The 15,428-nt window shown below is 45.7% G+C and overlaps 1 protein-coding gene across 7 annotated transcripts in view; it reads left to right on the top strand.

Moving 5' to 3' along the window:
- Positions 1-13,887, top strand: part of NFASC (neurofascin) — a 240,381-nt gene extending 226,494 nt beyond the window's left edge. For all 7 annotated transcript variants that reach the window (XM_072648077.1, XM_072648074.1, XM_072648073.1 and 4 more), the window contains 3 exons: positions 1,363-1,494; positions 3,880-3,949; positions 7,811-13,887. In XM_072648077.1, coding sequence (XP_072504178.1) covers positions 1,363-1,494; positions 3,880-3,949; positions 7,811-8,042 — 434 coding nt within the window. In that variant the 3' untranslated portion in view covers positions 8,043-13,887. The remainder of the gene's footprint in view (positions 1-1,362; positions 1,495-3,879; positions 3,950-7,810) is intronic.
- The last annotated feature ends 1,541 nt before the right edge of the window (positions 13,888-15,428 follow it).

Here is a 15,428-nt window from a genome sequence, read left to right as displayed (position 1 = left end):
TAGGGGGGTTCAATCAGTCAATCAAAGAGCCCTGATTAAGGGTCTTTCTATGAGTGGCAATAAGCCATGTTTGGCACAGAGTGAGTTAAGTAGACACAGTTCTTACCCAGCCATTTTTTAAAAATCTAATAGGCTTCCATTATAGATAGCACTCCTAGCACCATACTAGGCACTATATGAAGGGAGAAAAGTTCCTTGACTTCTAGGAAATTATGAGCCTGTCAAAGACACAGAAACTGATTAAGGCTGTGCCTCTCAACCTGTCCAGGCAATTCTAAATGCAAGAAAAAGTTGGTGTCCTTCCCTCTTGACTCCCTGTTAGCTCTGGGAGCATTATCATGGGCATCATGCTCGTTCAGCTGGAGTGGGCTTTTGAATCCCTCATCAGCTTTCTGGTACTCATTGACTAGTGTGTTGGAAAATATCCTGATCTTGGAGCCATGACTTCCTGATTCAAATCTCAGTTCTGCTGTTTGCCTAACTGTGTGACCTGGTCCACTTACTCCAGATGTCTGAGTTTTGGCTCCCTATGTAAAAATGGATGGGAAAAAATTAGCTCATCCTACCTGAAAAGCTTGTTGTGGAGATCAAATGAGATTTAAGTCAAAGTGATTTATAAAGCTTAAAGTTTTATATGAATATAAGCTTTTTAAATTATCATTAAATATGTAATCATGGACAAGTCATTTCACCTCTAGAAGTCTCAGTTTCTTCATCTGTAAAATGGGCCTGACAATGCTTGGTCTACCTATCTCACAGGGGTATTGTGAGGAAAGTATCTCATTAATCTGGAGGACCCATCTGAATGTGAATTGTCGAGATCACCAGCCCCAGTGGGAAGTTTGCTAGAACTATGCCTCTTTGCCCTAGGTCTTCATTAGGCCTCATTGCCATCAGCACACGTCTGGCCTTCTCCCTGGCTACCCTCACTCCACACCACGCTGGGGTGCCCAGGTTGGCCACTGCACACCTGCAACATGTTCTTGGACTAGATCACCCCTAACCCCATGCTGTTCTCAGGTCCTGTTCCACTTTCTGCTACTTATTCCAGCTGCCCCCACCTGGCACCTTCCCCCACCTGGCATCTTCCCTTTCTTTTGGCTCTTTTCCTCATCCTTTGACCTCTGCTCTTTAATGGATTTTTTTTCTTTATTCCTTTAATGAATATTTTCTTTGATGGGTACTTTGGGCCAGCAGACTGGGCAACCCCTAGCTTTAGTCTCCAAGAGAAAACATCCACATGGACTTTCGGATGAGTCTTATCTCTGTTTTCCTCCCCAAGCTCTCTTGTCAGATCCTATTAACTTGCCTTCTTTTGATGTTCCCCCAACCCCCACCCTACTGTCCCTTTTTCCCTACCAGCTTCCACCAGGAACCAGGTGGACATCGCCACCCAAGGATGGTTCATCGGGCTTATGTGTGCGATTGCTTTGCTGGTGCTTATCCTACTCATTGTCTGCTTCATCAAAAGGAGTAGAGGAGGGAAATATCCAGGTAAGAGGAAAAAACAACAGAGCTCCACCCCCCCTCCCCTATGGCAGGAAAGCAATCAAGCTTTCCCGTAAGCCAACAAGATCCCCCAGCTTGCCAGATCCAGGGGAGCTCAGCTGTCTCAATGAGCCCAGCCTTACTGAATAAGAAAATATGACCCTCCTGTCTAATTTCTAAATCTGAGGACAACCACAAAGCACTTGAGTTAATTAAGTTCGCCTAAGGTGGGCTGTCAAAGAGGTCCTGGGAGCCCTAGGAGGGGTGGGGGAGATGACTGACTCCTATTAGGAATGACCTTTCTTCCCACCCCCACCCCCATCTGTTAGGGAATTAGCTTTATTTCATCCTGAATATCATTAAGACCTAAGAGGGGAAGGGGAGGGGAAGGAGAGGGGAGGGTGGGAAGAAAAGGGAGGGAGAGAGAGAGAGCAGGGAGTATTCTGGGGCATGATGGAATGAGCACACAAAGGATGCTCTGGAGAAGAGACTCGGGAACTCACCATCTCTCTAGAATGTAGAGATAGAGGATCCCTGGAACACAAGAAGTGGTAGAGAAGGGAGAGGAGCATCTCAATTAGCTCTTTAAGAGCCCCTGTCTTACTCACCTAATAGGCATCTCCTTCCTCACTGCAGTGTTGAAGGGGTGAGGATGGGTTTTGAGCTTTTCCAGCAGAAACAAACTAGGGTCACAGGCTCCATATATACATATACTACAATGCTTTTGCTCCTTAGAGTATGAGGCTCTCTCAATCTTCAGGAGACAGAAACATCTCTCAGAGGAAGGGCAAGCGATATCCAGAATGATGGGGATGGAGGGCCTCCACAGTCTCTTCCAGCTCTCAGTCTCTGACCCTATGACCCTGTAAGAAATGACATTTGTCAGGAAAATCCCATTGAGATGCAAAACAAATTCCATATGAGAAACCTATTAAGCATAAGGCTAGACTTGAGATTTTAATGGTTTCTACCCTTGGGGTTCTTACAGTCTAGAAAGGGAGCAGGGCACCCAGTTAACTATAACATACAATATTACATGATATATGCATCAGAGAGGAGCAGAACAGGAATCCTTTCAAGCACCCTAATCTCCTATGTTCCAATAGCATCCCTTCCATTCCTCCCATTCTCTGGGGGCACAAGAGCATCCATCTCCAACAGATACTGAGCCTTCCATGGCAACAGACTCTCCTCTTATTTATTTCAGTTCTGCTTCCCAATTCTCTATATGCCCTGGGAGTATAAAGAGTTCTGCATCTGATCTTAGTAGAAAATGTTATCTTTTTGAGGACATGGACTGATTTTTTTGCTTTGTCCTTATCCATTGCCTTGCTGATAGGTTCTTATTTCATTCTCAGTGATGTCCATCTCCTTATGACCCCATTTGGGGTTTTTTGGCAAAGATACTGAAGTGGTTTGCCATTTCCTTCTCCAGCTCATTTTACAGATGAGTAAACTGAGGCAAACAGGGTTACATGACTTGCCCAGGGTTACACAGCTGGTGTCTGAAGCCAGATTTGAACTCATGAAGAGGAATCTTCCTGATTCCAACCTTGCTGCTCTATCCAGTATTTAATAAATTCTTATTAGGTATGAGTGGATTGAGTGAGTTCAAAAGAGATCTGAATATATGAGGTAGGACAAAGAATATTTGCCAATGAGCATTTTTCTCCTTTCAAAACAATGTGTAAGCTCTGTGAAATTAGAGATTGCATCTTTTTTTATCTTTTTATCCCAGGCACCTAGCACAGTGTCCAACACAAAGTGGGCCAGAATGCACTGATGAATGCTTTTTGATTGACTTCTAATGCTTTTGATTGATCCCCTACCCTGGTCTTTGGGTTGACTTGAGTACAATCACTGAATCCACCTCCATGTCCCCAAGGTGGAATTCAGGTGGTCTAAAGGATCCACACACACATGAATTCTTCAGAGAGCTCCAATAAAGATCTCTCAGAAGGAAGATCTAAAGATCTCCAAAAGTTTCCCGTTTCAGAAAATTCTTCCTTGGTCAACTTCCCTGTCCTCCTGCTACAGGATAAACCCAACTCAATATGAGCTCCTTGAGGACAAAGGATTGTTTCATTTTTGTTTTGGTATCTAGTGTAGTCGAAAGAGGGCTAGAGAAGAATCAGGAGACCCTGGACTGTTAACTTCTCTTCATCAAGTTTGTTTCCTTTTCTGTAAAATAAGGTTCATAATCCTGGCCCTACCTGCCTCAAAGGGCTATTGTGAAGACCACATCTGTGGAATCCGAATATATGAAAATACTTTGGAAAGTGTGACAAACCATGTGTGACAAGCCATATGCTGTGTGGCCAGGGCATGATAAACCCATGATATATGCCTTGTGCATTGTATCTGACTCTTTGCTTCTATTGCTGATTGCAGTTCGAGAAAAGAAGGATGTTCCCCTTGACCCTGAAGACCAGAAGGAAGAGGATGGCTCCTTTGATTATAGGTATGTTTTTCTCTTCCATCTTCCACCCAAAAGGAAAGTCACATCTCCTCCACTGTCATTGTCCTCTCCTGTCCATCATCCTGTCCTCTCCCCCCAAATTCCCCTTGTCTCTTTAACAGAACTGCACAGATTTGCTAGAAGGTCACCAAGCAGATTTTCTCTCTGGTGAGGCTTTTATCTCTGTCCTCTCTGATGACACCTTGAGAAAAGGACAAGTGATGCTGAGTTTGTTCATTTTAATTGCTTAGGACAAGGTGGCACCCTCTTAAAGACACTGCCTGGGATCTCACCCCCAACACAGATGGAAGATTTAAGACACTTCCAGATTTCAAATCAGAAACAAGGGATGAAGCCTACTAGGAGTAGTATAGCTAGGTTTGAATCCCAGCTCTATCACTTGCTACCTGCTAACCTTGGACTAGTCACTTAACATCTCTGGGCCTCCATGTCCTCACTGATCCTTAAAAGCAGGAATTGTTTCATCCTTTCTATTTGTACCCTCAGCGCCTAACCCATAGTAGGTGCTCAGGAAATGCTTCTTTGATTGATTGATCAATCAAATGAAGTTCTACACTCAATGATCTCTCAAGTTCCTTCCAATTATAAATGCTCTGGCCTCCTTTTTGATCTGAGTAAGGAGCTTGCAAACATTGCTGCATTATGTGAATGTAGACTTTTATTGAAATAAACACTTCTTCCCTCCCATTCCAGTACCAAACCCAGTCCTTCCATGTGAGAGGTTATAGCATAACCTAGAGATTAGATGCCCAGGATACCATCTGGTGCCGACCAAAGCCTCCCCTCAGTGGGTAACCTCTGAGACCTATATTGAGGCATACGGACATAAAACCATAGGACTTAAAAACTGGAAGCAACCTTAGAAATCATTTGTATTCAGAGAAGGATAAATAGAAGTATGTATAAAATGATTCTGCATATCTATACATATTTGCGTCTATTGGTAGCCATCTCTAGGGCAGAGCATGAGAGAGGGGAAACAAAAAAGAAATCCACATGATAACTTTATTATATATTTAAAAAGAATAACAAGTTGTACATACCAGAGTTACAGTTTCATGTGCAATCATCTTTTTTTTATCATACTGTGTTATGGAAATACTTGCTTTATTCCATAACTTAAAAATAAAAATAAAAAAAGAAATCTAGTCCAACCTTCCTATGCTATGAATAAATAAATTAAATAAATAAGTGAAGAACAGTGACTTGTCCAAGGTCCCAATGAGAGGAAGCGACAGAGAGGGAACTATAGCCAGTCCAGTGCTCTTACCTGTGCCCTAAAATGTAATCCCCACAAATACTGAGCCTTGGTTTTATGTTTCACATAAGGAGTATGTTATAACCAGGTGTGTACTCTACCCACTCAAAACTATTATGAGATCCACCTGACTGGAGACAAACAAAACAAATTCTTATTCTTGCTCTTCCTAAGTGGGGAGTAAACGGATAATTGTATTATTGCCCTCTTTCAAAGTGCATGTTAACACCTTATTCAATTTTGGATGTCCCTAAATGGCTTTCACTTTTGGCCAGGGCTGAACAAGCCAACCACTCTGCAAATAGCCACATGGTATTGTGTTTTGGTATGGTATAACGGAGCACTAGGTTTGCAGTCAGAAAATCCAGGCTCAAATTCCTGCTGTCCTGCTGTCCTACTTTCTACCTGTGTGACCTTGCACAAGTTAGTCACCTCTCTCTGGCCATCCGTTCCCTCATCTTCAAGATGAGAGAGTTGGATTGGGTGATCTGGAAGGTCCCTTCTAGCCCATGAGTCCATGAAACCTATAAAAGAGACCTTATATCAGTACCTAAGCTCAAGGACCTGGACCTCATAGGTATAGAATGCCCTCTTTGAACCTAAAGAACAGAAATAATGGAATAGCTGGAGAGTAAGAGGGGCCAGAAACATTCCATTTCCAGACAAGATTGGGGGATTTGGAGAGTCCATCCACTTTCCTTTTCCTCATCCTCTCAATTAGTATCCTAGCTTTAGATGTGCCCTGCCCTCCTCACCTTCTTTCATGCTGTGCCTCATCTGTCCAGACAACCACAGGCAGCCCCAATGCACAAAGCTGCCATCAGGCAACCAACTGGCAGTCAGCAGTCAGAACAATGCCTAGCAGGCACTCACTACCCATATAAGAGCCTGCTGCATAGTATTCTGGGCCCACCATGACACACTGGAAAGTGAAGGCAGGGAGAGGCTCTTTCCCATTCCTTTCATGTCCTGCCCTCAGCCACCCTTGGTGAGGCCTAGCCTCCCCAAAGGGTAGTACAGAGGGATTTTGTCTTTTCTATTTTCAGTTCAACAGTGCAGGGTGTGCTTTTTCTGGCTTGCTGCCTGGCTTTGTTTTTTCAACCAGTCCTACCCTACACAGTATCTGTTGAATCCCAGCCATAGAAACAAGTATCCTCTGCCAGATTGCTCTTTGGGCTGTCCCTGACCAGACTAGGATCATGGATGTAGGGCTGGAAGGGACATCAGAAACTATCTACTCCTAACTTCTCATTCCACAGATGAGAAAACTGAGACCCAGCTGGAGACAAGAACACCTCCCAGCCCCCACTAATTGAATATGTTGACCACATCTGCTGTCTTAGAGCAGATCCAGACTACAGTCAGTGCCCTAAAACCAAACTGAGTCTTCAGAGGGGCAGGGGAAAGAGAGGGAAGGCCATGGGGAGGAAAGAGTTGTTCATCCTTGATCTGACTTTTGTGGGCAAGTTGGAATGCCACCTCTCTCTGCTCCTCTGTTTGATCTCTCTCCATATCTAAGCATATGGTCTCTTGAAAGGTAGAACATAGGTAACTGAAGGGCCAGCCACGGTCTGGTATGTTTCCAGTTTCTGGGGTTGGCAGGACAAAGGTCTGTTCTTTCCAGACCTAAATCCTTTCCCCACCTAAGACATGAAAAAGATTTGTTCTCCCTTTCCCCGTCCCCATCCCTAACTCACCACTGCCCTACTTGAGTGTTGCTTTTGACTGAGAGGCGTAAAATCAGGATCAAGAATAAGTACATACCCTATTCTCCACCCAGTTCTAAACAGCATACCATTCAGGGAGGAGAGGTACAGGGGAGCAATTCAGAGTCAGATGGGGAGAGGATCAGAAACGAATTTATGGAGAGGGAAGTTCTCTCCTTCCCCCACAGTGTAAGGTGACACCAGAGGCCAGTTTCCCTAATATCTCACTAATTTGCTTCACCAAATCTTTCATATTCATGAACTTAGTTAACAGTTTCATGGTCTCTCGTTTCACTGGCACATGCTGGCTGCTTGCTTTCCATCGGCTACAGACGCCTCTGTCTCTCACTCACCTAACAGACTTCCAGAAAGATTGCAATGTTGTGTTCCAAGGGAAGAGGCAAGGGAGATTTTATTTCTTTCAGACCCTGGGCCCCTGCTTCTCTTTGTAGCTGGATTCTTTTCTGCTGCAGGGCCTGCCTTATCCGTCTGAACAAGCAGTAGAGCCTCTTTCCAGAAATGGGGTGGCCTGGGTTCACACGTTGTAATTGCTCAACCTTCCCCCCCTCTCTCAGTGAACGTTCAGCTGGAGACAGGTCCTCTGACTTTACAACTCTTGTATGTACTGAGGTATTTGCATAGTCTCCCCCATTAATTGGAATGTAAGTTCCTTGAAAGCACGGACTGGTTTTGCTCTCCTTTCTATCCCACCCTGTGCCTGACACATAATAGGTACTTAATGAATGCCTGCTGGTGACTGGTAGGGAATTTGTGCTCTAGAATTCAGCCTTGCTGACTCTGGTAGCTTGGACTCCACCTCTAACGCTGTCTCCTTCTGCTCCCTTCCCTCTCTGCCTGCACCTCTCCCATTCCTACCAGTGATGAGGACAACAAGCCCCTACAAGGAAGCCAGACATCCTTGGATGGCACCATCAAGCAGCAAGAGAGCGATGACAGCCTGGTGGACTATGGCGAGGGGGGAGAAGGACAGTTTAATGAGGATGGATCTTTCATTGGCCAATACACAGTCAAAAAGGACAAGGAAGAGACAGAAGGGAACGAAAGCTCAGAGGCCACATCGCCAGTCAATGCCATCTACTCCCTGGCATAGCTCGGCTCGTACAGACACAGCTGCTCTAGTCAATAGGGGGGAGGGGAGGCGGGGAGGAAAAAACCCACTGCAGACTGACTACTAAACCACCACCACCCAAAGGGATGAGGGCAGGCATGGCAATCAGAGACGCCAGTGTCAAGGGATCAGCTGAGCCAACATGGACCTGTGACAGCCCAGCCAGCAGCAAAGCCTCTCCCCCTTCCTCTCAACTCCCTCCCTCCCATTCCCACCCTTCGGGTGCCAACAGGGTGATCACAGAGCTGGAGACCAGGCCTGAGCTGAGCCAGAAGGGAACAGGTTCCTGGGGCTCAGGCAAATACCCCACATGAGCTTTCAGAACCAGACCATCCCTGTCCTCTCCACCTTGCCCCCAACACACACATAAGTTATTTGGCAAACACTTCACCCTTTAGTTTCCTTCTTAGTTATGGTACCTCTCCCCTTCACACACACGCTCCCTCCCCCCCTCCCCACTTTGCCTTCCAAAAAAAAAGTTTCCACTTTTGTTTTTCTTTTGGAGATAAATCCCAGGAAGAGAATGGAGGGGTAACCCCTCCCCAGAGAGCAGCGAGAGCCTGGCAGAAGGATCAATCAGCAATAGGGCAGAGAATCTCTAGTATTCAGATACTTCTGGGCCCCTCCATTCCCAAAGGATGCCTTTCGGGCCACATGCGCCCCCTTACCGCCTCCTTCTCTTCCGCCTTTGTCCTCGTTGACCTGAGCCTGGCTTCTTTCTGCAAAACAACAGTATTTTTTGACAGAAAGAGTGTGAACAGGGTCTCATGCCTCTCTCTGACTCATGTTGGGAGCTTTCCACATGTCTTGCTACCACTCCCTTATGATATAACTCCCCAACCTCCTCGAAATCTATGGAGTTACTTTTATCCTGATGAAGAGGTCTTGGACTGCAGGAACGAGAAGGTGGTGCTTGAACGAAAAGGTCTTTGATTCCTGTGACCAGCTCTGGGTACCTGAGGAAGGTAAGAGTGTTTGGGCCTAGAGAAACAAGAAAAGAATGCAGCTTCTAGATTTTGGCTTTCCTCCTCTCACCTTAGTAAAACTCTAAATTTGACAGTGGATTAGAAGGAGAAGAACATCCAAGATATCCAGGTCAGCCCCTGACCTGGAAGTAGATGAGAAAGAGTTCAGCATGGCAACCCAGAGGAGAGTGGACCTTGTGTCAGGCTTTGACAGTTTGAAAGGTGGGAGAGGGATCTCCCTTGTTTTCTCATCTCTGTGCTCCCCACTCAGGAGGGTATCAAGACTCACACTTTACATGTCACATGAACGGTGGTCACTGGTGAGTTCCTGAAAGGCCTGGGCCACAAGTCTGTCCCCCACCCGAGACCAAACTGGTGTTATGGGTCTGTTGGGGAATTTCCATATCTACAGAGCATAAGGTAACAATACTAACAGCACTCTACCACCTCTGCCCAGATAGGAATCTCTCTCATTGCAATGTTCTTCCTATGCCTTACCCAGCTCCCAGCTCCCCTTGGAGTTCTGGGGGTTCACAATCCCTCACCGCAAGCCCCAAGGCCCCTGAGGCATCAGACTCATGGAGAATCCGGCCACCTATGCAATGCTTCACAGCAGAAGAAGAAATGACCACTCAGCGCCAAGCCCAGACCTGTGGTGAGAGGAGTCATTTTCCCACCAGCCGTGAAGGTAACGGTGGTGCCTTCCTGGTCCCCACTGAGCAAGCGCATTTCTTAAAAACCAAAGTTACCTAGCCGGTGTGTGAGAGATGGTGAGTGTGAGCACAGTCCTGGAGACCTGTTCCATAACTGTATCACACCTCTGGAGGATGTTGCTGTTTCACCTGTCATGGATCAAGTACCATCCTGAAGCTTGAACCAGCCACTGGCTGGTAAAAGACCCATTGTTTTTCAGTGACATTTGCCGCATCTCCAAGTCCCAAAGGTATTAACAGCAAAACTACTGTGTGTGATGTGAAAATCATTCTAACAAAGCTTAAACTGTCCTGTGCAACAGGGCAGGTAGGGAAACCTACCCGAGATATAAGCTGGGTGCATTATTCAAATCTGAGAGTGATCAGATGCCCCAGGGATTGGCCTGATATAGCATTAGACCTATTTCCACAGGAAGAAGTTCTCTGATGTTGAAATGGGGTAGGGGGGGAGCAAGTTCAGGGTCTCCTTTGCTCCAATATAGAGGCAACAGACCATTCTGCTGAAGGCAGAGGGGACCTCAAAGGGAAGGATGTCTTCCTCCAGAAGGAAGTATCCTCATGAAACTATTTATGAACCTTTCCAGCAAGGACCTTGAGGGAAGGAAAGACCAAAGCCTCCTTTGGTCCCCAGTTCTAGTGTTTCAACAACCATGATTTTCCCAACTGCTGAGGCAATAAAGGTGCTGTCCCACTCAAATTCATTTGTGAGATGCCTGTTCGAGATTGGGGATTCAGCCTACTGCTGGGGAAGCAAGTGTTCTCTCTGTACCCAGCTGACTGACCCATGCTTCATGTGCTCAATCAAATCCATAAAGCACATGGGCTCACCAGGGGCAGGGCAGGTCACCTGCAGTGTGGGCAGCTGCCTCTGGAAAGCAGAGCATCAGGGATCACCAGGTCAGGTACAACCCCATGCTGGCATTAGCCCCAGGTCAGCAGGCAAATAGTATTGACCAGAGTTCGCTACTGGGCTAAGTCTCTTAAGCAGTCACCAAACTACAGCAGGTGCCAGGAGTTTGGAAGAAAAGAAAACATAACAACAAAAAAAACCCAACAGGTGCTTCAGCCAGTCTAGCTGGAATCAGTGGTGATGGAGGGCAGTGGGAATGCTGGTCATCGTGCCAGGGCTTGATCAGTATCAACATCAGGCTCACTATTGGAGAGGAAAGCCAAATTCAGCTACCCAGAATGTCGTGTTCCCTCCCCTCCCCTCCACAATTGTCAACTGCTACAGTCCCTCCCATCAGAAGGGTGTTTATCCTCACCTTTAGACCACAAGGACTGTGACTTCCTTTGTCTTGGAATAAAGTGGGTATTGACTTGTTGACCACAGTCCATCTGGTGAAAGCTTAATAGCTCTTTGGCTCCAAGCCCCAGGGAACAGCCCAAAGAGGACAAGCCAAACTCCTTGCAAAAACAAGCTTCAAAGTGACCAGGAGAGTGGGTGCAAGGGAACTCCTGGATTCCCTTCTAGAGGAAATGCCTTGCCACCTTGGTCAAACTGATAAGGCTCCTTGTGCCTCATCCCTCTACCCAAGAGATTTCAGAGGTAATGCATGGATATTGTGGTGGCAAGAGGTACTGATCTGTTCCTTCCCTGTGTCTCCCAGCCTTACCATGAAAAGCTTTGTGGTTTTTTGGTTAGAGTCTGGGGGGGGAGGGGGCGGGGCAGAAGGGGGGCAGGGAAGAGAAAGAGGAATCTGCTTTCTTGTGTCTTGTGTTTTCATTGAGGTCAAGTAGAAAGGAGAACCAGGCGTAACTTGTTCCAGATCTTTGCCCATCCCAGATAGATGTTCAATCTCTTGAGACAAGACTATTAGCCCTTTATATTTTGGCTGCCCATGGCATCTATCATACAGTCTACATGGACAGAGTAGGGTCCTGAAGAACCAAAGGACCCAAGGAAAGTAGGTCCATCCATATTGTATGAATTGACCCTCATGGATCAGAATCCTTTACCAATACCTACATCTTGGGGTGACAAGGGGTACATCTTTACCCCAGACTGAGTATTGAGTTGGCATCCAGGTTTCTCTTGGGTCCCAGACCCAGCCAACATGTTAGCCAATACTGCTGCAATAGTAAGTCCCTTTCCTTCCAATGACCTCTTTTCTTCTAAAAACACAGATACGTAGAAAACCTGATGAAGTCAGTTCATAAAATTTAGCACTTAGAAGGGAGCTTGGAGATCATCTAATCTGATGCCCTCATTTTACAGATGGGCAGACTAAGACCCAGAGAAAAGACTTGCCTAAATTCTCAGTGTCTAATCCCATCACTTCGATGTGTTTAATCCAGGATTTCAGTGACCCCGTTATTCTGACTCCAATTCCATAAGGTTTTTTTTCCACCAGACCCTAACACAAATCTTTTTAAAATACCTATGCTGGGTGCAGAGCACTCTGCTAGGTTCTGGAAGAGGTAGCAGAGTTTGTATAAGACACAGGCCCTACCTTCTACATAGCCCAGTTTAGGAGAAGCGTGCCTTCAAGAGAAGCAGGGGGTCATGGCAAGACTGCAGGTCAAGATATAGATGTGACATGCAGGATGGACAACTCCAAAAACTTGAAATGTCAGGAGGAGGGATGCATAGAACTCCATTCCAGGCTGGCTCTGGGTCAATCCTCACCTTGTTCAAACCAAGGCATCCAGAACAGTTGATTTGTACCCAGCCTCTACAGTAGCCCTCACATAAATAATTTGGTGAAGAGCCCGTGGACTAATGTGCTCTCCTGTTTAAGAGCAGTGTTTCCTGAGATAGGTTCAGGCAGTGGAGAGGTCCCAGGTATCCTAGCCATACCCTAGGACCTGTGCCCTACTTACATCACATCAGTATTATATGGATATTCTATCAAGGATGGACAAGGATGAAGGTTGCCAGTTTCACCTGATTTGAAGAATCCTTTTATTCAAGTTGGACCCTGATGGCCAGACATTTCCTACCTAAATGGACTTGCCCCTCCTGAGGATGCATTGCAGATAGGAGTCTTCTGGTTCTAGGGATTCAATTTTATTTTCTCATGACTCATGACTAAACCAACCTTGCATTTGGGAACCCTCCCAGGACAACAGAAGAGAATGAACATGTCAGATGGCTTAAAGAGGAAAAGGTGGACTGGTCATTTAGCTTCGGAGGGCACACCATGGGGTGTGCCTACTACTGGGATGGCATCTTTTGTTTGTTCCATACCTGACCCTCATTACACATTATGCTCCAAGGATAGGCCTCCAGTCATTCTATGCTCATGCCAGCAGGGAGCTGAGGGGTGGTGGGATGCTCTGCCTTGGGCCACTCCAGCCAGTCAGCACAAGACAAAAAGACTTCAGTTAAGCAATAAACACAAAAATCTGGGGAAAGAAATTCAGAGTTTTGTGTACTATCAACCCTTTTCTTTTTGCAAACACACACACACACACACACACACACACACACACACACACACACAATGGATGAACCTGTCCCTATGTCTTTTTCTGTTCCCAGAAAGAGATTTCCTCAGTCAGTGTTGTCCCTCTGCCCGGCTACCCAGCTCTTTGCCAACTTCTCCATGAGCTCCTCTTATTTGGAGGACCAGTCCCCTATCCCAGCGCCTGTTCTATTCTGCATTGGTCCTTGCAGCCCTCGCTGCTCACTCAGAACTTCTGCCCATGGTGTCTCCTTTCCCCTGTCCTTCTCCCCCCAACCCCTCATTGAAGCCTGCTGGGCTTCTCTTTCTTCCCACCCCTTTGCACTGCACATTTTCATTAGTTCTTTGCTAGGGGAGAAGTTTTTCCCATTGTTCTCCTTCAGTCTCCCACTCTCTCCCATCTGTCTGGTCTTTTTTTCATTCATTAAATATTTAACTTTCCATGGCAGACCTCATTTTAATGCCTCTCACATACGTTTTCCCCCTTCTTCTGAGTTATTTTGCATTAACCAACTTTATCAGCAGTAGATGAGTATCAGAGGCTGTCACGAGTGACCTACAGCAGGGAAGATTCTTGGGCCATGGAGAACTGTTTAATTCATGGACTTATAAACTGACTGCATGAACAATGAAAAGGCCAAATTATTCGGATTTTTTTTTTGGAATCACTGTAAAAAAAAACCCAACTGATTTTTTTTGTATAGACAACACTAAACGTATAATAAAAATTGTTCAAAACCAACTCCCTACATTGAGTTTGTCTTTTTTCTCCCTTTAGACCAATGAGGGGATGTTAAGGTATTCATGGAGAAGTTCCATGTGTATAATACAGTACAGGGCACCCTTGCTCATAAACCGTCAGTCTTCAGACATCAGGTGACTTTTGAATCACAGAATATTAGAGCTAATTAAGAGTCTGACTTAGTCCAATCTACTCATTTGACAGATGAGGAAACTGAGTCCTAAAGAAGTCACCAGTCTTACCCAAGGCCATGAAGGATGTTAGGAGCAAAACCAGGATGAAATATCAAGCTTTCTTAAGTCTCAATTTAGAGGCCAACCATGATGGTGCACACTGGTGTTTGCTGCTACTGGGGAAGCTGAGCCTGGTAGATTTCTTGAGCTGGGGAGTTCTGAGTTACAGTATTTCTATGTAAAGCCAATCAGATGTAGTGCACTAAGCTCAGCACCAAAATGGTGAGCTAGGGTGGGGAACCAGGCTGTGTAAGGTGGAGCCAAATGGTCCAGGTCAGAAATGGAGCCAGTCAAAGCTTCTGTGCCAATCATCAGTGAGATCTGGCTGATAAATATCCAGAGATATACACCCAAGAGTGGGGGGGGGGGGGAAGGCTCACTTCAGTGTACTTTCCATTGTAGTAAATTAAGAGGAGAGTCAGTCTAACCTGAGGTCCACGGGAACAAAGTGTCTTTGCATATCAACCTTTTATCTCCAAAGAAAACATTAGATACCTCATTTACCACCTTGGAGCTCAATTCAAGAACCAACATAGAGTCTCCTATTGCCTACCAGGCCACATCTTTTATTTGCATGAGCTACACCAATGATTTGATATGCATATATGTGTTTTCAAAGGAAGGAAATCTGTAAGTTAGTAAAAATGGTTAATAGAGGTTGACCCCATGAGCCTGCATGTGTGTGAGCACATGTGTGCATTCACACACACCCAATCATTTGAGCACTGGGGGGGGCAAGAAGGAGGACGACCAGATGGAGCTCAGTAAATTGGACCATTCACAAAAATTATTCATCAGGTCTGGTCCAAACCTTCCTTCTTTTCCTGTCACCATCACTCTTAGATCAGAGATGGCAAGTATCGACCACAGGTAGGCACACTAAGAGTCTCCTCCCTCAGGACAGAATTCTACTACCACATGAGAAAGGGAGAGAGAGTCAAGGCAGAGGTAAGGCTATTTCTTTTAGGACTATTATCTGACTTTTATTAAAACTGTTGCATATTTCTTTGGATCAAATATATATCAGTTGTCATGGCTAGAGTCCCCTCTGTGACAGGAATCTCAGTGCTAGAAGACATATAGACATAACATAGCTATAAGGATCTCTCATATGACAAATGTGGAAAGACCACAGTATTAGGTGTTAGGAGACCCATAGCTCTGCTGTGGGATCTTGGGGAAGTTATCTCTGGGCCTCAGGTCATGATCTGTCAAAGGGGAGTAGGGTAGGAACAGCTGATCTTTAAAATCCCTCCCAGCTCAAAAAAGACTATCAGTCTTGGACAAAAGGAAAGAGATTAACCTGCA

This window comes from Notamacropus eugenii, chromosome 2 (assembly GCF_028372415.1).
Source record: "Notamacropus eugenii isolate mMacEug1 chromosome 2, mMacEug1.pri_v2, whole genome shotgun sequence".
NCBI lineage: Eukaryota > Metazoa > Chordata > Mammalia > Diprotodontia > Macropodidae > Notamacropus > Notamacropus eugenii.
The sequence above is the reverse complement of the archived record's forward strand: the minus strand, read 5'-3'. Positions and strand labels throughout refer to the sequence as shown.